Source organism: Theropithecus gelada, chromosome 1 (genome assembly GCF_003255815.1).
Source record: "Theropithecus gelada isolate Dixy chromosome 1, Tgel_1.0, whole genome shotgun sequence".
Lineage (NCBI taxonomy): Eukaryota > Metazoa > Chordata > Mammalia > Primates > Cercopithecidae > Theropithecus > Theropithecus gelada.
Window position 1 is genome coordinate 216167717 of NC_037668.1, and position 21758 is coordinate 216189474.

Sequence of the window (21758 nt, forward strand, 5' to 3'; positions counted from 1 at the left end):
CCCTATCAGAATAGCACGGGAAAGATGGCCCCCATGATTCAACGACCCCCTTCCGGGTCCTTCCCACAACATGTGGGGATTCTGGGAGATATAATACAAGTTGAGGTCTGAATGGCGCACAGCCAAACCATATCACCCATTGTAGTTATGACCACCGTAAATTGCCACAACAGTCTCATGACTCTACTGTAACTCCTTGTACAGTCTCTTGGTGCTCTGCTGATTGGAGATGAATGAAATAATTCAATTCATATCTTCCCCAAGCTTACAGTTAGTAAGTAGTAGAAGCAAGATTTGAATTCAGATCTTCCTAATTTCAAAGTCCATGGTTGTTAACTGTGTTAGGCTAGCTTGGAAGTGGAGTTGCTTGCTGGCAGGTAGGTGTGAGGATGAAGTGGGCATTAAATGTATTGACTTGAAATGCTTAAAAAAATGGCAAGGCTCGAGTCTTGGGAAGTAGATTCTTAAGTTGCTAAAAACATTGGCAAGGGATGAGATGGATGGGTGGAGGTCTGTTAGCCAGGCACGAAAGGCTCACTCCCCAGGAAATTATTGAGGAACTCCAGAAACATTGCATCCACCTGGAGTACCCTCTGTTGGCAGAATATGACTTCCAGAAGAATTCTGTCAACCCTGATGTCAACACTGACCTAAAGCCCACAGCTGTCCTCAGACCCTATCAGGAGAAGAGCTTGTGGAAGATTGAATCAAATTCAGATGAGAATAATCCAGAAAAGGTGGTGAAACAACAGGTTGGAAACTGGATTGGGGTATAAGGAGATGCAGTAACCCTACCTCCTCATCCTGTGCATTGGAGAGAGGAGCCAAGGCAGAAACTTCCTGGGGATGAAGTTAGGGGAAGCAAGATACCAGTTCTAGGGCAGACATACCAGAAGCGCATGTTGTAATATCTGAGAATGCAGAACAGAAACCCAGGGCACAGGGCAAGAAGCTGCAGAGGAAAGACCTAGAGGGGACGTATGTTTTGGAAAAGATCTCTCTCTCTCTCTCTCTCTCTCTATATATATATATATAGATAGATATATATAGATATAGATATCTATATATCTATATATAGAGATACATAGATATATCTATATATAGAGATATCTATATATAGATATCTATATATAGAGAGATACACATACACACACATATCTATATATATAGATATCTATATATAGATATATATATAGAGAGATACACATACACACATACATATATACACATATATACACATATATATACAATCATATATCGTATACAATATCACATATATATATATGATATATGTTATCTAGTAACCCGGGTAGTGAGTCCAACCACCCACAGGAAAAGAGAATGCATAGTAGCTAGAATAATATTTTCTAGATGGTGTGAGAAGTAGTATTAAGTCATTAGAATTTAGTTACTGATTGGAAGAAGAAATAGCCAGACCCCAACTCCAGTTACATGAGTTAAAAATAAAAATTAAAGCAAATTTTAGCTTCCTCCAAGTTAAAAAAAAATGACTGCTGTTGAAAATTACCAATACCTGGTAATGTGCATTGAAATGATCAGGCATTTTGTTTTAAGGAAGCTGCTATGGTTTGATCTCCATGAAATTGCTTTCTAGGTGATCGGGTTTGCATTTAAAATACACAGCACTCTTTGCTTTAAGGTGAGGAGAGAGAGAAGCAGTGTGTTCTCACTCAATAAATATGAGTCATGGTCCCCTTATCTATGTATATTTGACATGCAACAGCATTAGCAAAAGATGACAGTAATCTACTGTTCTTCTGTTGCTTTCGTCACAGTAATCACGAAACAATTTTTCACCTAAATCCAGTCTGGAAAGTAAATATATTTATGAAATACCTTTATTATTTCCAGCTTTTAAGTTCAGGGGTACATGTGCAAGATGTGCAGGTTTGTTACATAGGGAAATGTGGGTGATGGTTTGCTGCACAGATCATCCCATCACCCAGATATTAAGCCCAGCATCCATTAACTATTCTTCCTGACGCTGTCCCTCCTCCCACCCCTGACCCTCCAACAGGCTCTGGGGTGTGTTGTTCCCCACCATGTGTCCATGTGTTCTCATCATTTAGCTCCCACTTATAAGTCAGAACATGCAGTATTTGGTTTTCTCTTCCTGCATTAGCTTGCTAAGGATAATGGCTTCCAAAGCCATGCATGTCCCTACAAAGGACATGATCTTGTTCCTTTTATGGCTACATAATATTATGGAATACCTTTCTAACATGAAGGAAGAAAATCTAAAATGTGTATTGATTCCTTTCTTGTATGCTCTGTTCTGTATATAATGCCTGTTGCCTAGTAACTAGACTATAAGGTACCACAGGTTTAAAAAAAAAAAAAAAAAGCCAATTGTCTTTTCAGAACATTTCCTGCGCCAGAACATTCAACCTCAAAGCAAAATATCCAGGATAAAACTCACATACAGATTATAAGGTTGTTGTTTATTTTAAGTTAGGAAAGTGGCAAGGGGTCTTAGGCTAATGCTTTCCATTGGGGAAATACAACAATTTAAATTTATGATAAGCTCTAATTCATAATTACTATTGTAATTTAGTGGCCTCACTTCAGCTTTGCAGCAATATGTATATAAAAATATACCTCTTATTTATCTGCCTGTTTTTGGTACTTTTCTTCACCCTCCCCGAACCTGAAAAAACAGTAGCAGCTCAGGGAAGAGTTTGATGAGATTTCTGGGGTTGAGATTATGCTGCGATGTCTCTGCTGGTCAGCAATGGCCCTCAGGAAATGCTACTTAATGTAACTGAAGAGACATAATGCATACATAAAAGAGTAAAGCTATTGTAGTTTCTAGATTAAAAACAAACTGTGTGCTAAATTGGAACAGGTTGAGGAGCCCTGTGTCTTCTCATAGACACACTTACTTCTTCAATCCCTAACTTTAAGTTAGAATTTTCCCTGAGACGTGTATTTTTTAACTGGCATTTGATGGAACAACTAGCACAGTGTTCTTTGTCCACTGGGTCACTCATTTTTACAAGCTCATCACAGAACACTCAAAACAAACCTCATATACAGTGGTCTCCAGAAATGCAGACTGTTACAAAAATTTTTTGTTGCCCACCAGCCTGTAGAGAATATGACCAGACTGTAAAGTGAATTCAATGATTACTCATTACTTGCCCTAAAAGTAAGAGCACCAGTGGACAGACTCACGCCTCAGCTTAAGCCAAGGGGAGCCTGGATGACTGACATGTGTTTATATATTTTCTTCTCCATTATTCAAGGCCCTCTTTGGATTTCTTGCCCACCCCCTAAAAGAGAATTTTTGTTTGTTACCTCTTACCGACATTTATTTTGGCAATTTTTTTCCGAGAGTCCATCCTCATCCTCTCCCATGATGTCCACGGCTGAAAAGATCAGTGCAACGAGAATGGCAAAGCAGCACACCAGGGCAAAGATCACGATGCACTTCTGCTGGGACTGAAAGAGGAAACAAAGACAAAGAGAAGTAAGTGGTGCTGCTTTCCCTTGGGAAACTCAAGATGTGCCAACTTCTCAACATTCCACGAAAAATGGGTGGGGATATGATTATCACTGTCAGAGAAGGGAAAGCTATTCTCTAGTGAACATGCCCAAGATCTTTGTGCTTATTCCTCAACACAGCCTTCAAACCCCACTTCAAGTGCTAGACCCTGTTAAATAATTCAAGTGTAGTATCCAGGCTTCTGAATGAGTTTGCTCTTCTTCTTCCTACTCAAAAGCAGTCCAGAAAAGATCACTATAATATCTACTGTTTCAACTTAAAAATGAAACACATATGCTGGCATCATGCTGTCAATAAAAACAGTCAAATTCTGTAAAATATTTGAAGATATTTATTCTGAGTCAAATGTGACTGACCGATGGCCCATGACAGAACCTTCAGGAGATCCTGAGACCGTGTACCCAAGGTCGTGGGCCATAACTTAGTTTTATACATTTTAGGGAGACATAAGACATCAATCAATACATGAAAATGTATATTGGTTCAGTCCGGAAAGGCAGGACAGCTGGAAGAGGGGGGCTTCCAGGTCATAGGCAGAGTCAAAGATTTTCTGATTGGCAATTGGTTGAAAGAGTTATTATCAATAGCAAGGAATGTCTGAGTTATTATAAGGGGTTGTAGAGACCAAGGATTTATGCAGATGAAGCTTCCAGGTAGCGGTCTTCAGAGAGAATAGACTATAAATGTTTCTTAACAGACTTAGAGTCTGTTCTATCAGCAATTCCAAAGGGGAGGAGGGCACAAATGAGGCATGTCCAGCTCCCACTTCTCATCATGGCCTGAACTCATTTTTCAGGTTAACTTTGGAATGCGCTTAGCTGAGAAGAGGGTTCCATTCAGATGGATTGGGGGGGGGGGGGTTGAATTTTATTTTTGGTTTACAATGTGTTATTTAACTGACATTGTTTTCTTTAAAACTCTGAACGCAGACATAACTCTTGATATGATTTTCACTTAGAAATACAAGCTGAATGTCTAGGTGGTTAAAGTCACTCACACACATATCATTAGGCCCAAGTATTATAATTTGAGCTATTTCTCTCTCTACGGGCTCATGGCTAAAAGTGGCCGAAGACATGGCCATGAAAACTGGGCAGGAGCTGTGACCACTGCAACAAATTATTTTGCCTGCTCTCCCTCTGCTACAGTCTGAATATTTGTGCACATCCAAAATTCATATGTTGAAACCTTAACCTCCAAGGTGATGATATTAGGAGATGGGGATTTTGGGGAGGAGCTTAGGTCATGAAGGCAGAGTTCTGCCCTCATGAATGAGTCTCAGAGATGGGAATGGTGGCATGCACCTATAGTCCCAGATAGTAAGGAGGCTGGGGTGGGAGGATTGCTTGATTCCAGGGTTTTGAGGCTGCAGCGCACTATGGCCGTGCCTGTGAACAGCCACCACACTCCAGTGTGGGCATAATAGTGAGAATTTGTCTCTAAAAGAAAAAATAGAGGCCTTAAAGAGCTCCCTTGCCCCTTCTATCATGTGGGGATACAGCAAGATGGCACCATAGATGAAAAAGGATATGGGCTCTCACTACACGCCAAATCTACCAGCATCTTGATCTTGGATTTCCCAGCCTCCAAAACTGTGAGAAACAAATTTGTGTTGTGTATAAGCTACCCAGTTTATGATATTTTGTTACAGCAGCCCAAAAAGACCAAGATAAATTCAATAAATTCTGGATGGAGAAAGGAGGAAAAGCAATTTTGAAAGTCTGTGCACAGCTTTTAAGGGTTATTTACAGAGGTGAAAGGGTCGTCTTTCATCAGGCAGCCAGGCATACATCACTCTGTTAGTGATAAATATTTGTATACACACATACACACACACACACACACACACACACAGTTCAGAGCCTTTCTGAAACCAGCTAACTTTGCATCCTCTTACCACACTGCTTCACTTTATCACTAAAGCCACATGATTTCCTGAGAATCCAAGGAACCTCCCAAACTCAGAGTCCAGGTCACCTAGAGGTATCCTTAAATGACAGATTGTAGTTAGAAATAGATGTAGTCAAGTCAAAGGAATTAATGGTGTTTCTGTGACCAGGCACTATCAGCACACACGAGTGCTTCATTTTTGTTTCAAATCCTCCTTCAGGCCTCATCTCCTATTGCAACCTCAATCCAAGTCCGTTCCTGCCTGTCATGTTTTCTTACCCCTCACTCAAACATGAAGTGATGAAAGCCAAAGAAAGATACAGTCATTATTCTTTTACCCCAGACCCTGCTTATCTGTAAGACATGGATTCTGTTTTATTCTTTTCTTTTTTTTTCTTTTTTTTTTTTTTTTGCCTTTTGAGATGGCGTTTCACTGTTGTTGCCCAGGCTGGAGTGCAATGGCACGATCTCGGCTCACCGCAACCTCCACCTCCCAGGCTCAAGCGATCTCCTGCCTCAGCCTCCCGAGTAGCTGGGATTACAGGCATGCACCACTACGGGCAGCTAATTTTGTATTTTTAGTAGAGACGGGGTTTCTCCATGTTGGTAGGCTGGTCTTGAACTCCCAACTTCAGATGATCAGCCCACTTCAGTCTCCCAAAGTGCTGGGATTACAGGCATGAGCCACCGTGCCCGGCACTGTTTTATTCTTTCTATCCTCAAGCCAACAGCACAACCCTAACAAATAGAAGGTGTTCAAGAAATAATTATTGTATAAATAGTGAATGAACAAAATGAAAATTACAATGGCATATAATATGGTTTGACTGTGTCCACACCCAAATCTCATCTTGAATTGTAGTTCCCATAATCCCCATGTGTCATGGGAGGGACCAGACAGGAGGTGACTGAATCTGGGGGCAGGTTTTTCTCATGCGGTTCTTGTGACAGTGAATAATCTCACGAGATCTGATGGTTTTATGAAGGGCAGTCCTCCTGCACACGCTGTCTTGCCCGTCCCATGTAAGAGATGCCTTTGCTCCTCCTTCACTTTCCACCTTGATTGTGAGGTCTCCTCAGTAATGTGGAACTGTGAGTCCATTAAACCTCTTTCCTTTATAAATTACCCAGCCTCAGGTGTATCTTTATTAGCAGCATGAGAACAGACTAATACAGCATACTTCTGAGAATGCAGAGACACATAAAATGGTTCTCTTAAACATAAAATGGTTCTCTTAAAACTCATTTGTGACCTTTTTGAAAACTGGCTTGAGTCCATATTTTGGTGATTATAAATTTTGTATTTCATCCTTTTTTACTTTCTGCTGGTGCTACAGGCAAATTCATGGGCCACATTTAGCAACTATATAAAACTTGCAGAAGAGATGTGTATTCATCTTGCCATTTTATTTTTCATCCATCCCTTATTCCTCGTCGATTTTGTTTAAAGTTTATATTTTGACAAATTATAGTTTTATAAGGTACAAAGTGATATTTTAAAAATATAGGTAGAATCATAAATTAAGCTATAAAACTGTCCATTACCTTAAATATTTGACATTTTCGTGATGAGAACATTGGAGATATATTCTCTTAATGATGTAATGTACAGTACTCAAGTATTATCTATATTCACTATGCTATGCAACAGATCTCAAAAACAAATGGACTTATTCCTCCAATCTTAGGCTTTGTACCCCTTTGCTTATCATCTCCTCATCCCCTCTACCCACCAGCCTCTGGTAACCACCATTCTACTCTCTACTTCTATAACTGCAATTGTTTTATATTCCATATATAAGTGAGAATATGTTTGGCTTTTTATGTTTGGCTTATCACTTAGCATGTGTTCTCCAATTCTATTCATGTTGGCACAAATTACAAACTTTCTTTTGTCAGGTTGAATACTATTTCACTGTAAATACATTCCACATTTTCAAAACACCTTTCATCCGTTGATGGGTACTTAGGTTAATCCCACAGCTTGGTTATTATGAATAGTGTTGCAATAAACATGGAAGTGCAGACATCTCTTCAACATACTGATTTAAAATCTTCGGGTAAATACCCAAAGGTAGAATTGCTAGATCATATGGAAAATCTAGTTTTAGTTTTTTGAGGACTCTCCATACAGTTTTCTATAATGGATACACTAATTTACATTTCTTCCAATAGTGCGTAAGTTCCCTTTTCTCTAGTCCTTGCCAATGCTAGTCTTTTGTCCTTTTCATGATAGCCATTCTAACACATGAAAGGTAACGTCTCATTGTGGTTTTAATTGGCATCTTCCTAATGATTAGTGATACCGAACTTTTTTTATGAATCTGTTACCCATTTGTATGTCTTTTTAAAAGAAATATCTATGAAAGTCCTTTACTTCTTACTCAGATTACTTGTTTTTCTTCCTATAGAGTTGAGTTTCTTATATAGTTGATTAATTTTCTATCAGATGTATGGCTTGCAAATATTTTCTCCTAATCCCTAGGTTGTATCTTCACTCTGTTAGTTCCTTTGTTTTAAAGAAGTTTTTTATTTGAATGTAATCCCATTTGTTTATTTTTGCCTTTGTTGCCTGTGCTTTCGAGGTGAAATCTAAAAAAGTTATCATCCAGGCCAATGTCATGTAGCTCTTCCCCTGTTTTAGTAGTTTCATACTTTCAGGTTTTATGTTTCTTTCATCCATTTTGAGTTGATTTTTGTATATAGTGTGAGATAAGGTCCAGTTTCTTTCTTTTGCATATGAATATCCAGTTTTCCCAATACCATTTTTTAAAGACAGTGCTCTTTTTCCATTGTGTATTCTTAGTACCTTTGTCAAAAATAAGTTGGCCACAGATGTGTGGTCAATTTGAGTGTTTTTTTAAATCATGAAAGGATGTTAAATTTTGTGAAGTGTTTCTTCTGCATGCAATGTGATGATCATGACTTCTTATTTTTTGTCTATGTAGCGTATCACATTTAATAATTTCTCAATGTGGATATATCCTTGTATACCAGGGATAGATCCTATTTGATCATGGTAAATGATCATTTTCATGTGTTGTTGAATTTTGTGAGTAGTTTTTTGAGAATATTTGCATCTATATTTATCAAAGATATTGGCCTGTAGTTTTCTTTACTTGTGATGTTCTTGTCTGGCTTTGGTATAGAGGTAATGCTGACTTTGTAAAAAGACTTTGTAAGTATTCTTTCCTCTTTGATTTTTTAGAAAAGTCAGTGGGGAATTGGTAATAGTTCTTTAAACATTTGGCAGCATTCAGCAGTGAAGCCATCAGGCATTGGGCTTTTCTTGATGAGAGATTTTTTATTACTGGTTCAATCTCTTCACTTGTTATTGATCTGCTCAGATTTTGCATTTCTTTGTCATTCAATCTTGATAGGTTATATGTGTCTAGAAATTTATTTCTATTTCTTCTAGGGCATCCAGTTTGTTGGCATATAATAGTTCATAATAGTTTCTTATGATTGTGTTTCTGTGGTATCAGTTGTAATGTCTCCACTTTTATTTTTGAATTTATTTATTTGAGTCTTTTCTCTCTTTTTTCTCTTTTTTCTTAGTCCAGCTTAAGGTCTGTCAAATTTGTTTAACTTTTCAAATAACTACTCTTAGTTTTATAGTTTTATTGATTTTTTTTTATCATTTTTCTAGTTTCTAGTTTCTATTTCATTTATTTCTGTGATAATTCTTATTATTTATTTTCTTTTGCTAACATTGGGCTTAGTTCTTTTTATGTTTTCTTAAGGCATAACATTATTTGTAATATTTTTTCTTTTTGATATGGGCATTTATTGCTACAGACTCACCTCTTAGAACTTCTTTTGCTGCATTTCTAACTTTTGGTATGTTGTGTTTCCATTTTCATTTGTCTCAAGATGTTTATTAATTTCCCTTTTATTTTGTTCATTGATTGATTGGATATTCAGGAGCATGTTGTTTAATTTCAGTGTTTTCTGAAAATCTTACTGTTAACTGATTTTTAGTCTTAACCCATTGTGATCAGAAAAATACTAGATATGATTTCAATCTTCTTAAATTTGCTTAGACTTGCCTTGTGACCTAATGTATGGTTTATTCTGGAAAATATTCTGTGTGCTCTTGACAAGACTGTGTATTTGGCTGTTGTTGGTTTGGAATGTTTTGTACATGTCTGGTAGGTCCACTTAGCCTGAAATGTTGCTCAAGTCCAATGTATTCTTATTGATTTTATGTCTATCCAATATTGAAAGTGGTGTATTAAAATCCTCTACTTTTATTGTATTGAAATATGCCTTTCCCTTCAGATACTTTAATATTTCCTTTATAGATTCAGGTGCTACACTGTTAGGTGCATATATACTTATAATTGTTATATCCTATTGATAAATTGACCCCTTTATCATTATATAATGCCCTTCTTTTGTCTTTTTTTAAATACTTTTTGACTTAAAGTCTATTTTGTCTAGTGTAGCTATCACTATCCTTGTTCTTATTTGGTTTCCTTTCGTGTGGAATATCTTTTTCCATCCTTTAATGTTCAATCAATGTGTTCCTTGAAAAGTGAAGTGTGTAGCTAAAGTTAAGTGGATTGTGATGAATGGACCAAATGCTATGCTCAGTATATTATATTCGCTCAGTATATTATTTTGTGGCAAAACTAATACCTGCTTATTGTCAAAATTTGCTGCAGTGGGCCGGGCGCGGTGGCTCAAGCCTGTAATCCCAGCACTTTGGGAGGCCGAGGCAGGTGGATCACGAGGTCAGGAGATCAAGACCATCCTGGCTAACACGGTGAAACCCCGTCTCTACTAAAAAAATACAAAAAACTAGCCGGGCGAAGTGGCAGATGCCTGTAGTCCCAGCTATTTGGGAGGCTGAGGCAGGAGAATGGCGTGAACCCGGGAGGCGGAGCTTGCAGTGAGCTGAGATCTGGCCACTGCACTCCAGCCTGGGCGACAGACCAAGACTCTGTCTCAAAAAAAAAAAAAAAAAAAAAAAAAAAAAAAAAAAAAAAATTTGCTGCAGTGATTGTCTTTCTCGCTATGTGGGGTCTAGGGGATAGGCTTTGGGGCTGTGTGAAACATTAAGCTTCAGTTTATGGCAGATCTAGTGTCTACTTGTTGTGGAAATTCACTGCCAGTGGGTGGGGAAAGGGTTTTCTCATTCCCTGAGCAGCTCCTAGGGGTAGGGTCAAAGGTTGGACATGGAGGCTGGCTATCCACGGATTCAAGCCTAGTAGTTCTTCCCACCTCTTCTGGGAGTGACCGGCTTGACTTTGCAGGTGACCTATGCTATTACTTGATATCTCTGATCAAGCACTGCTGGCAGGTACACTGAGCTTTCATCAAGATCTACCCACTGGTCTCCGTGGGCTCTGCTTTCTTGCTTTGTTTCAGCCTGACCCCAGGTGATCTGGCTGTGCCATACCCTCCTGTTTCCTGTTCCCTGTGAGGTGCGAGTGGAGTAGGCTTCCTGGGAAGTGTCAGAGAAGTCAGATGTCTACCTCCTCACATCTCTTTTCCGACTATAGAAAGCATGAGCACTGGGGAATCCTGTGTGGTGCTGTGCCAACTTGGAGAAGAGGGAAGGATGGCATGATCAAAGCAAGACTGTTTCTTTTAGCTTTTAATGGGGAAATTTAGTTTCATGGAAATGAAGAAAAGCATTGACTCAGGTTTATTCCTACATTGTAGAGTTTCACCAACATATTTTTGTCTGTGGATAGTTACTAGTTGATCTTTCCGTTGGAGGGAATGAAGACGGAGGCCAGCTTGCCATTGTCACTTCACTAATTTTACTTTCAAGAAATGCACAGTGGACTGTTTGAGGGCTCAGGCTGCAAAATAAGATTGCTTGAATTCGGCCATTTGTTGGATGTATGCTCTTAGCAAGTTATTTAGCCATATGCTTCAGGTTTCTTGTCTGTAAAATGGGGATGTTAATAACAGCTTCATAGAGTTATTATTAATAAAGTTAAATGAGATACTATATATAAAAGTACTTAAAACAATACATAGAAGATAGATACAGTAAATGAGTCTTTGCTATTGTTAGTATATTGTTGCATTTTTAACACTTGTATTTACATCCTCAAATATTTTTGGAGAAACAAGGCAAATATATAAACATTCAAAAAAACTGTAACAGAGAGGCAGAGAGACAGAAATAGGAAGAAATAAGACAAAGAGAGAAGGCAAATGTTAGATGGAAATTTTCTAGAATAAAATTTTTGAGGAATTGTTCTAGCTCAGTCTCATAACTCAAAACCCTAAAGCAATGTTTCCCAAATTTAAGCATGGATCAAAATCACTTGTACAAACATACATTGCTGGGCCCCAAGGATGTACTTGTAACAAGTTTTCAAGAGATGTTCCTGCTGCTGATCCCTGGGCCACACTTTTGAACCTGGGCCCTAAAGTATCATCTAAAATAAATCCTGCTTAGTACATGTTCATCCTTCAAATTTACCCGCCTTTAGTAGTTCATTTTCAAACATTAAAAGGATCATATTAAATATAATCTAATGAAAAACATATAAATTTTGTAATTTATTTTCTTTGTGGTGGCTTTAAAAATAATTTTAAGTAATATTTTTAAATTTCAAAAATGTTTTCTCCTGGCTGTCAGTTTTTATTTATTTTAATGATATTATTTCTAAAATCGGAAAATGTTTGCTTTTAACTATGTTGAAAAAAAGCCTCAAAATGTAAAAAGAAAATCACTCATAATCCTGCTGAGACCTGTCATTTATATTTCATTTTTTTTCTTTCCTATATTCCACCTGCCTATCTAATAATCTGATAAAATCGTATCATGCTGTAATTAAGGTTTATATTCTGGCTTTTGCACTCGATGGTATGTTAGTGTCCTTAAATGTTCTTTCATAGCATAGTTCTAAATTTTTGCATAATATTCTAATACGTGGACATATCATCGTCTCCTTTACCCTAAAAAACTTTCAAGAAGCCACTCATTTTACAACAGAAAAAAAGTGATTAAACTTTTTTCCATTTTATCCAGTTTCGCTAGACATTATAAATGGAAACCATCAAAAAGAAGCTTTTAGCAAGGTTTAAAGTAATGTAATAATATTCACATTAATCTAGTCCAGAAGATACTCTAACCCAGGAAAATATAGTTAGTTATCTCAATGACAATTCTGAAGAGAGCAGCTTAAAAATGCCATACCAGGTAAATAGTGAGCATTCAATGAATGAATCCTAACAAATACAATGTCATTGATTTGTTTCTCATTATTCTGAATGCTATAATAAATAGCAATAGATAAGTAAGAACTCTAGCTACTTTGTATGCTCTTGGAAGTACTTTGATAACTCTCACAAATTTATTTTAACTTCTATTAGTTTAATTTTATATTAAATTCCATTAAAAGAAATTTATTTTAACTTCTATTAGTTTAATTTTATATTACTAAATTCCATAAATTTATTTTAACTTCTCACAAATTTATTTTAACTTCTATTAGTTTAATTTTATATTATTAAATTCCATTAAAAGAAGCAGTTAGCTAGTTGTTTCCATTTTCATTTGCCAAAGAAGACAAATTCAGACTCTGATATTCATTTTTAAATATCTCCTCGGAACAATGTACTATAACAATATAAGGTCATGTCACTACTTTCCTTAGTCTCATTTAATTTCCGCCTCATCAAAAGTGAAAGCTTATGTTCAAATGATAGAATAAGAGCCACATAAATGATATCAAACTCCAGGGAACTAAGAGACATTAATTTTCAAATCCTTAACAGGCAATTCCAGAAATCAATTTGAACTACCCTTTTCTGTTTTTATTGAATTTAATCAAGGGAAGCAAGTTTTAAGGAGAATCCATAAACATGTTTATAACCTAAACTTCACAAGACAAAATTTGAAATGTTATTATATAGCATCAGCCAATCTGTACTTTCACAGCAGTTAACATGCATATGAAAAGAATTGCTTTCTTGGTCAAGAAGTAAATATTTGAAAATGCTAACATTCAAAATATTTGAATGTCATATCCTTAACAAATATGTTTTAACTCAAATACAGAAATAGAGATATATTATCTCTAATTAGAGAGAGTGTTAAACTTGAAATTTTCAAGCTGGGCTTTTATATCATTGAACAAGCTCTTAAAAGGAATTTGCACCTAGGCCGGGTGCAGTGGCTCATGCCTGTAGTCCTAGCACTTTGGGAGGCCAAGGTGGGAGAATTGCTTGAGGCCAAGAGTTCAAGGCTACTATGGTCAACATACTGAGACCTCATCTCAATGTTATTTTTTATAAAAACATTTTAAACAGGAGAAAAAAAGGAATTTACCTTTAGGAACCTATGACCCTAGAGGTAAAAAATGTAAATGTGCAAAAGTTATCTAAAAATTAAAATTATACACATTATTTTTCATGTATTTACCATGACAATTTTTTAAAACAAAGTCATGGTCAAGTCTTAAAAATAATACTTTTTATGTGTACAGTTCTTAAAATCTACAAAGTTGAAAGTTCTAGTAGAATTATTCCCCACACGAAAAATATGCAAACTGGGACTCAAAGACATTTGGCTATTAAGCTGTCCAAGGTGGACCAAACAGTAGGAGACAGCCTGGGTATTTAATTTAGGTCTAGAAATCCAAAATCTCTATGTCTGTTTTATGGATGCAGACTTTTCCCTTTTTCATTTCTTTTTGATTTCTTCATTTTCTAACTTAATTTTCACTATAGTTACTGTTATTATTATCAGTTTTTGTTAACTTTCCATGGTGGTCCATTAGTGTAGAAACTAAGGTTGAACACTGCCTTCATCTGTAGAGATATGGTATTCCTGGCCCTGTAGGCCTTTCCTATGATTCTAGATGTGCTGTTATCTTGAGCCCCTAGTGATGTTCCCAAAGGAAGCAGGTCACCCAGTAGATCCAGAGTAATCTCATCTGGTGACTTATCAAATTTCTGGATAATGACAACACTCTGGAATCACATCAGAAAGTCTAGACTACAAATGGCTTAGGGGCATTTCTCTAAAATCCTTATAACAGAGTTAGCACTTCACTTCCTACATATATTTCCATGTTCTTTAGGGCTCTGTCTTAGGATTTTCTCTTCTTACTCTGTATCCCTTTTCTGAGGTACTTTAATTTACTCCCAAGGCATCCCTCGCTGTACATACCAGTAACGTGCAAATGTACATCCAGCCCAGAGCATCCTGCTGAGGGCCAGACCCACACTGAGTGAGCTTCCTTGCCAAGGCACAGAAAAGCAGGACCTTGAAAGACTCCATCAAAACCCCCAAGTTGAGGAGAAAGAGTTGGGATTTTAGAAAGGCTAGAGTTGACAGGGCAGAATACCAGAGAGAGAAAAATCCTCATGGAAAAGCAGTGAAGATCTTCAGGTCTCCTTGAGTCTTTAGCTGAGTGCTGATTGGCACACAGCTGTGAGGAGCTACCTGTCACCTGGGACATACCTGCCTGGAAGGAGCAGGTGGAATAATCGCCAACCCACGCACAAGGCCATAAAGAGTTGGCGTTCCACTCAGAGTGGACACATATCTTGTAATACATTAGAAGTAGAGTAATTAGAAAGGTATTGTCTGGAAAATAAAACAGAAAACAATTAGCCCTAGACTCATGGCTGCTTTGGTCTCTCCTTAAAGAAAAAAAAATCATAAAAAGCAAGCCTCAAATTTGGGCATGGTAGCCTGCGAACAGCCACTGCACTCCAGCTTGGGCAACATGGTGAGGCCCTGTCTCTTTAAAAAAAAAAAAAGCCTCAAAAAACCCAAACTGTTCACCAGTGAGTAGTAACTATACCTCATAACAAAACTAAAGAATATTTTTAAAAATATGATAATATCCAGCACAGAATAAAACCAAATTCACAGCCTCTGGCATCTAGTAATTTCTACCAGACATGCCAAGAAACAGGAAACTATGATCCACAGTGAGAAAAATAATTAAGCAATTGAACTCAACTCAGAAATTACACAGATTAGTAGACACAGATACTAAAGCAAATACTGTAACTATACTGTAACTATATTCTATATGTTTGAGAAGCTAAGTATGCTACAAAGAGACTTTAAAGGATATAAAAAAAGACACACATTTAAATTCTAGAAATAATAAATACACTGAATGGGATTAATAGCAAATTAGACACAACATGTGAAAAGATTAATGAACTCCACGAAAAGACAAATAAAAAACAGTTGATTGAACAGAGTATCAGCGACGACACAAAAAATCTAATATATATGTTCTTGCAGCCTCTGAAGGAGAGGAAGAGACAGAAAAAATATTTGAAAAATATGATGGCCAAAAGTATCAACATTTGAGAAAAATGTAATAAAGTAATTTTACAATGGTAAAGGGGTAAATTCATCAAAAGGACAGAACAGAACTAAACTTTTATGCACCTAATAAGAGAGCTTCAAAATACATAAAGCAAAAGCTAACAGAACTTGAAGAGAAATTTAAAAGTCTTCAATTATTTAGTGACTTTGAAACCCCTTTCTCATTAGTGGATAGAACAAGTAAATAACATTTCAATATGTACATAGAAGAAATAAAAAATACTATCAACCAGCTTCACTGAACTGACATTTATGGAGCACTCCAGTAAGTAAATAGCAGAATTCCTTTATTTAAGAGCACATAGAACATTTACCAAAATGGATCTTATTCTAGGCTGTAAAACAAGTCTCAATCAAGTTAAAACAATTTTAGAAAGCCAGGAGCGGTGGCTCACATCTGTAATCCCAGCACTTTGGGAGGCCTAGGTGGGCAGATCACTTGAGGCCAGGAGTTTGAGAACAGCCTGGCCAACATGGTAAAGCCCCATCTCTACTAAAAATACAAAATTAGCTGAGCATGGTGGCATGCACCTGTAATCACAACCACTTGGGAGGTTGAGGCATGAGAATCGCTTAAACCCAGGAGGCAGAGGTTGCAGTGAGCCAAGATCGTGCCACTGCACTCCAGCCTGGTTGACAGAGCAAGACTCTTTCTCAAAAAAGAAAAGAAAGAAAAAAGAAGAGAGAAGAGAAAGGCTTTAAATGATAAATGTATACTTAAAAAATGTAAAAAGGAAAAAGAACAAATTAAACTCAAGTAGACAAGGAAATAGAAATAATAATGAGAATTCAATAAAAGACAAAACGAAAACAAAACCGTGCACACAAACACCAGAGAATCTGAAGTCTGATTCTTTGAAGCTGTCAGTAAAATGGATCAACTTTTAGCAATACAGATAAGAGGAAAAAAAAGAGAACATACAAATTCCGAATATCTCTATGAGAAACAGCACATCAAAGCAGATCCTACACAAAACAAAAAATAAGGGGATGCTAAGAACAAATTCATGATAAGAAATTTATCAGTGTAGATAAAATGAACAACTTTTTGTAAGATAAAATTAGTAAAGCTCCTTTTCCAATTACCATGGCATGAGGAGCCACGAGCAGTCAAGTCTCTCAGGACACCCTGTATGAGGTGGTGCAGGAAGGCCCTGCACGGGGACCAGTGCAAGTGCCCCAAGGTTTTGGAGACTGGAGTTGCAGGTAAGTTTGATGAACTATGACCCCCAGAAGGACAAATGCTTCTTGGGCACATCAGGCTTAAGTCCACTCCCCGCTCCAAGTTCTGTGTGTGTGTCCTGGGGAAACGGCAGCACTGTAATGAGTCCAAGGCTGTGGATATCCCACACATGGACATTGAGGTGCTGAAAAAACTCAACCAGAATAAGAAACTGGTCAAGAAACTGGCCAAGAAGTAGGATGCCCTTTTGGCATCAGAATCTCTGATCAAGCAGATCCCGTAAATCCTAGTCCCAGGCCTACATAAGGCTGACACGTTCCCTTCCCTGCTGTTACACAATGAAAATGAAGTGGATGAGGTGAAGTCCACAATCAAGTTCCAGATGATGAAGGTGCTGTGTCTGGCTGTGGCTGTTGGCCATGTAAATGTTACAGACAATAAGCGTGTGTATAACATTCACCTGACTGTCGACTTCCTGGTGTCATTACTCAAGAAAAATTGGCAGAATGTTTAGGTTTTATATATCAAGCACACTATGGGCAAGTCCCCCGTGCCCATAATTAAGACACGTTCGAATAAATTCTACTGCCACCAGTCAAAAAAGAAAAATTACTAAAGGTCACTCAAAAAAGATAGATAACCCAAATACCCTTATATCAATTAAAGTAAATAAATTTTTAGTTAAAAACCTTCCTGCAGTAAAAACTCCAGGTTTAGGTGGCATCACTAGTGAGTTCTGTCAAACATTTGAGAAATAAATAATGCCAATTCTATTCAAGATATCCCACAAAATAAAAATGAAAAAAGCTTCCTAATTCATTCTATGAGGTCAGCATTATATTGATACAAGAAGCAGACAAAGACTTAAATATGTTTCTTGTCCTACTGTTTTATGATACACTATTGAAGAAACCATGCCTCTACACTCATTTATTTAGCAGATGTATATTTAATGTCTTCTCTGTGGAAAGAGGAATATGGGGGTCTGCAAAGATCATGACCTCAACAGGGAAGAGAAATTTTCCATTTCCTCTTCAAATTATTTATAAAAATTGCAAAAGGTCTCTGTCTACCTCAACTTGCCTTTAATTGAAAGATCAATCATCAGTTACACAGTTTTCTTATTTTCCCATGCCTAACTAAAGTGATCTCAACGGCACTAAAGGATGTTTTTGTTTTAGGAAATTCTCATTATTTTTACTGGACCAGTAATGAAAATGATTTCTGCAGCGAACTAGATGAGTCAATCTTTTTCAAGGAGTTGTATTTACACTGGTGCAAAAGTGATTGCAGGTTTTGCCATTAAAAATAATGGTAACAAATTACCATTACCATTTGCTATTAATAAATTACCATTTGTAATTGGTAATTTATTGCCATTACTTTTAGTGGCAAAACCCACACTTGCTTTTCTGGTAATAAATTCAGCATTGGGTATGCACTAGTTCATTTTCTACCTTCAGTCTTTTTCACTAAATTGAGCTCCTTGAGTTCTAGGATCTTGCCTAGATCCATAATGCCTGGCAGACATGTTCAATAAATATTTGTCAAATGAATGATGAATAAGTGAACAAATTAAAAAAAACAGCAGAGGCTAAAAAATCAATAATTTCTGTTTTACCACTCTGGTTATTTATTTATTTTACTACTTATAAACTTCCATTGATTGCCATAACAGAAACATATTGATTTGCAAAATTACACATGCAAAACGTAAAACACTCTGAGCCCATATTAGCATACAAAAGAAAATAATATGTGGTATGGAGGGCATCTTTTTTAAAATAGCAGGACCCAGAATGGAAATTAAATTTGAATAAAGATGTTAACTGAGCACAGAGGCCTACTCTACTCCCCATCTTATAAAAAATTCTTATAAATGAAGAACAGATGCAGTATTATAATAATAATTTTATAATGAATGTTGACAACTAGAAGGAGTACCACCTATGGACAAGAAATTTTAAAGATTTAGTGGAAATTAGAGTGACCAAGGAGATCAGAGTCCTCAGACAAACATAGGAAAATTCAAACTGCTGTAATGTAAGCAGAGCTCTAAGTCTAGAGGCAACACAGAGTCAGAAATGGAAAGAGCCCTGGAATGACTGGTGCAATGATGAACTGGGAAACTGTATACGGAGCTGATGGGCCAGTCATCCCTCTCCTCCTACCCGCTCCTTCTGCCCTCTCTATTGAGCAGCACAAAACAGACATGTTTTAACTCACACATTCAAATGAATAGGGCAATTCACAGCTATGAATAGGGCAATTTCCTCAGAGAGTGAGAACTCCCAGAAGGGCACTACTAGCACGTGAATGTCTCACATCTCAGCAGCATACTCAGTCTCTTGTATGAAACCTGGAGACAAAGTCCAGTGCTCAACCCTCATCCAGAGACATGCAAATAGGAATACACAAACATAGAAGTGGGCAGGTAACTAAAAATCTCCAAAAATTTGAGAAAAGCCAAAATCATGAAAGAGATACTGAACCCAGCAGTAAAAGCAAACTCTGGAGAAAATAAAGCCAACAGAGGTCACAGGTGAACCCTTGAAAACAAGAGTGAAGTTCTCAGGAGAATGAGAGAAGTTGCCCCGGTGAAACATCAGAAGAGATTATTATGAAAAGATTACCAGTTAGAGATCTTAGGAATTATAAACCTCAGTGGATGGGCCGAATATCAAATGGATACAACTTGAAAGTAAATTTATGTTCTTGATTGAACCAAAGGAATTCTTCCAGAATGCAAAGCAAAAAGGACAACGTCCTGTTAAAATAATTAATTGGAAGGCCATTAGACTGAGGCAATTCCACTGCCTACATCAGCAAACTGAAACTCAACTCATTGTAAACAGTAAAAAAATAAACAAACAAACAAACTTGAGCTTATTCAGTCAGAAATGGCCAACTAACCTCTAAGGAGGGATTTTGTTGGAATGATTCAACTAAGCCTACTGCTCCACTGCAACCAACCAAATATTTTCTTTCCCTTGCTCCCGTATTCACCCTATAAAAGCCTTCTCCTTCATTCCCCTTCATCAGAGCCCCAAACCACCTGCATTCTGGAACTGCCCAATTCATGAACCAATAAAGCTGCCTCAATGTCTGGGGTGACATTTGAGGTTCACTGTCTCACAGCCGTAGAGATCAAGGATGTGGACACACAAAGAGTAAGGTCAGGAGTGAAAATTTAATAGGCAAAAGAAAGAAAATAGCTCTCTGTTACAGAAAGGGGTCCTGGAAAAATGAGTTGCCAATCTGCAGTGAAATGCAGGATTTTTATAGATGAGCTAGTGAAGACGTGGTGTCTGATCTACATAGGGCATGAAAAACCAGTTAGGACCAGGTGCGCCATCAGCATCGGGCATGAATCTCTGACAGCTCCCACCCCAATCTTTTATTATGCGGTGGGTTCTCTGCCTGAGCTTCTCCATGTTACCCATTTCCTTCTTACTGTACACGTGCTAACGACAAAGGGAAGGTGGAGCCCCATGGTGAACATGCCTGGCCCCAAGTAGCCCTTTTCCATTGGTGTAGCTGCAGGCTTCCTCCCGTGCAAGCTTCCAGCTTCCTTATTTGTGTTTACAGCTCCATCTTTCAGGATGCTCTTTGTTAGAAGAGAATTAATTTCTTGGGTTGCTTTTTGTTAGAAAGGAAGCTCTGCTGAGAACTCTTTTGCCCTCACTATCTACCTAAAATAATTTCTATCTCCTGTGTCACCACTGCTTGCTCAAATAAACTCTTTCATATTTAATGTGCCTCAGTTTCTCTTTCAATAGTCCTAACATAAAACTCAAGAGTAAAGGATAAAGGATAAAACTCAAGAGAACCAGAGAATCAATCCAGAAAAGCCAGCATCCATCAGATCAAAGTTCCTCAATGAAAGAATACTGAGAATGTAGGACTGTCAATATTCAAAGAAATAGAGAAAGGAAAACTTTAATAGTGAAAAATGTATGTCTTCCAAGTAAGCACATCTTTTTTGCACGTGACTTTGGAAACAATTCAAAATATTGAGAACTGTAATGGGTGGAGGTTGGGGAAATAGGCATTGGGTTAAAAATGCAAACTGGTAGAGCTTGCTTAGATGGCAATTTGGCAGTTTTTATCATAATTTTAAATGTACATATTTTGACTCAGAAATTCCACTTCCAATACTTAATTTTACAGAAGTGTTTACACATGTGCATAAAGATATAACAACAAGGATGGTCATTGCAGCATTATTTGTGAAAAAAATGGGAAAATTAATCTATCAACAGAGGATTCCTACAATACAGTCATTCTATGGAATATTGTAAAGCCACTAAAATGCGCATCTGTTTATAAATAAACAAAGATTCAATGGAATCACATAAAACTATTGACAGTGGTTATCTGTCAGGAAGAGAGAGGTTTTGTGAGGTCAGAGGAGTTGCCATGTTAAAGATGTTCGTGGCTTGCTCTGCATTTTTCTGTATTATTTGGATATTTTACATTAGCCCTGAATCTCAACCATCTCTTATGGCAACGAGAAAGAGAGCTGTGTATTCTTGGACTATTCTACCTCAAGGCAAGTTATTTATCCATAGTTCAATTTTCCTAAGACACAACTGAGCACTAACCAGCACCACCCCCGGGGGGGTCTGCATTTACTTAAAGTTCTTCCAATTATGAAGCAGAGGTAGATACTATCCCAAGTTTCACAAATTACAGAGGACAACTGGAGAATGACAGAACAGTAGAATACAGAGAACACCCAGAGATGATCGACTTCATCCCTCCATTTTATGTTTTTCTGGATAAGAAAACTTCTGGGAGTAGAACACTGGTGACTCAGTTGTGTATTATTTTCT

General features: G+C 37.3%; 1 protein-coding gene and 1 pseudogene across 3 annotated transcripts in view; one reads left to right on the forward strand and one right to left on the reverse strand.

Annotated features, from left to right (window-relative positions):
• PLD5 (phospholipase D family member 5) overlaps positions 1–21758 on the reverse strand; it is a 430516-nt gene that overhangs the window by 268612 nt on the left and 140146 nt on the right. For 2 of the 3 annotated variants that reach the window (XM_025394615.1, XM_025394623.1), the window contains exon 2: positions 3326–3462. In XM_025394615.1, the coding sequence (XP_025250400.1) occupies positions 3326–3462 (137 nt within the window). Of the gene's footprint in view, positions 1–3318; positions 3463–21758 lie in introns of all 3 variants that reach the window. The other variant, XM_025394631.1, reaches the window with a different exon arrangement.
• On the forward strand, positions 13334–17539 carry LOC112634906 (annotated as a pseudogene).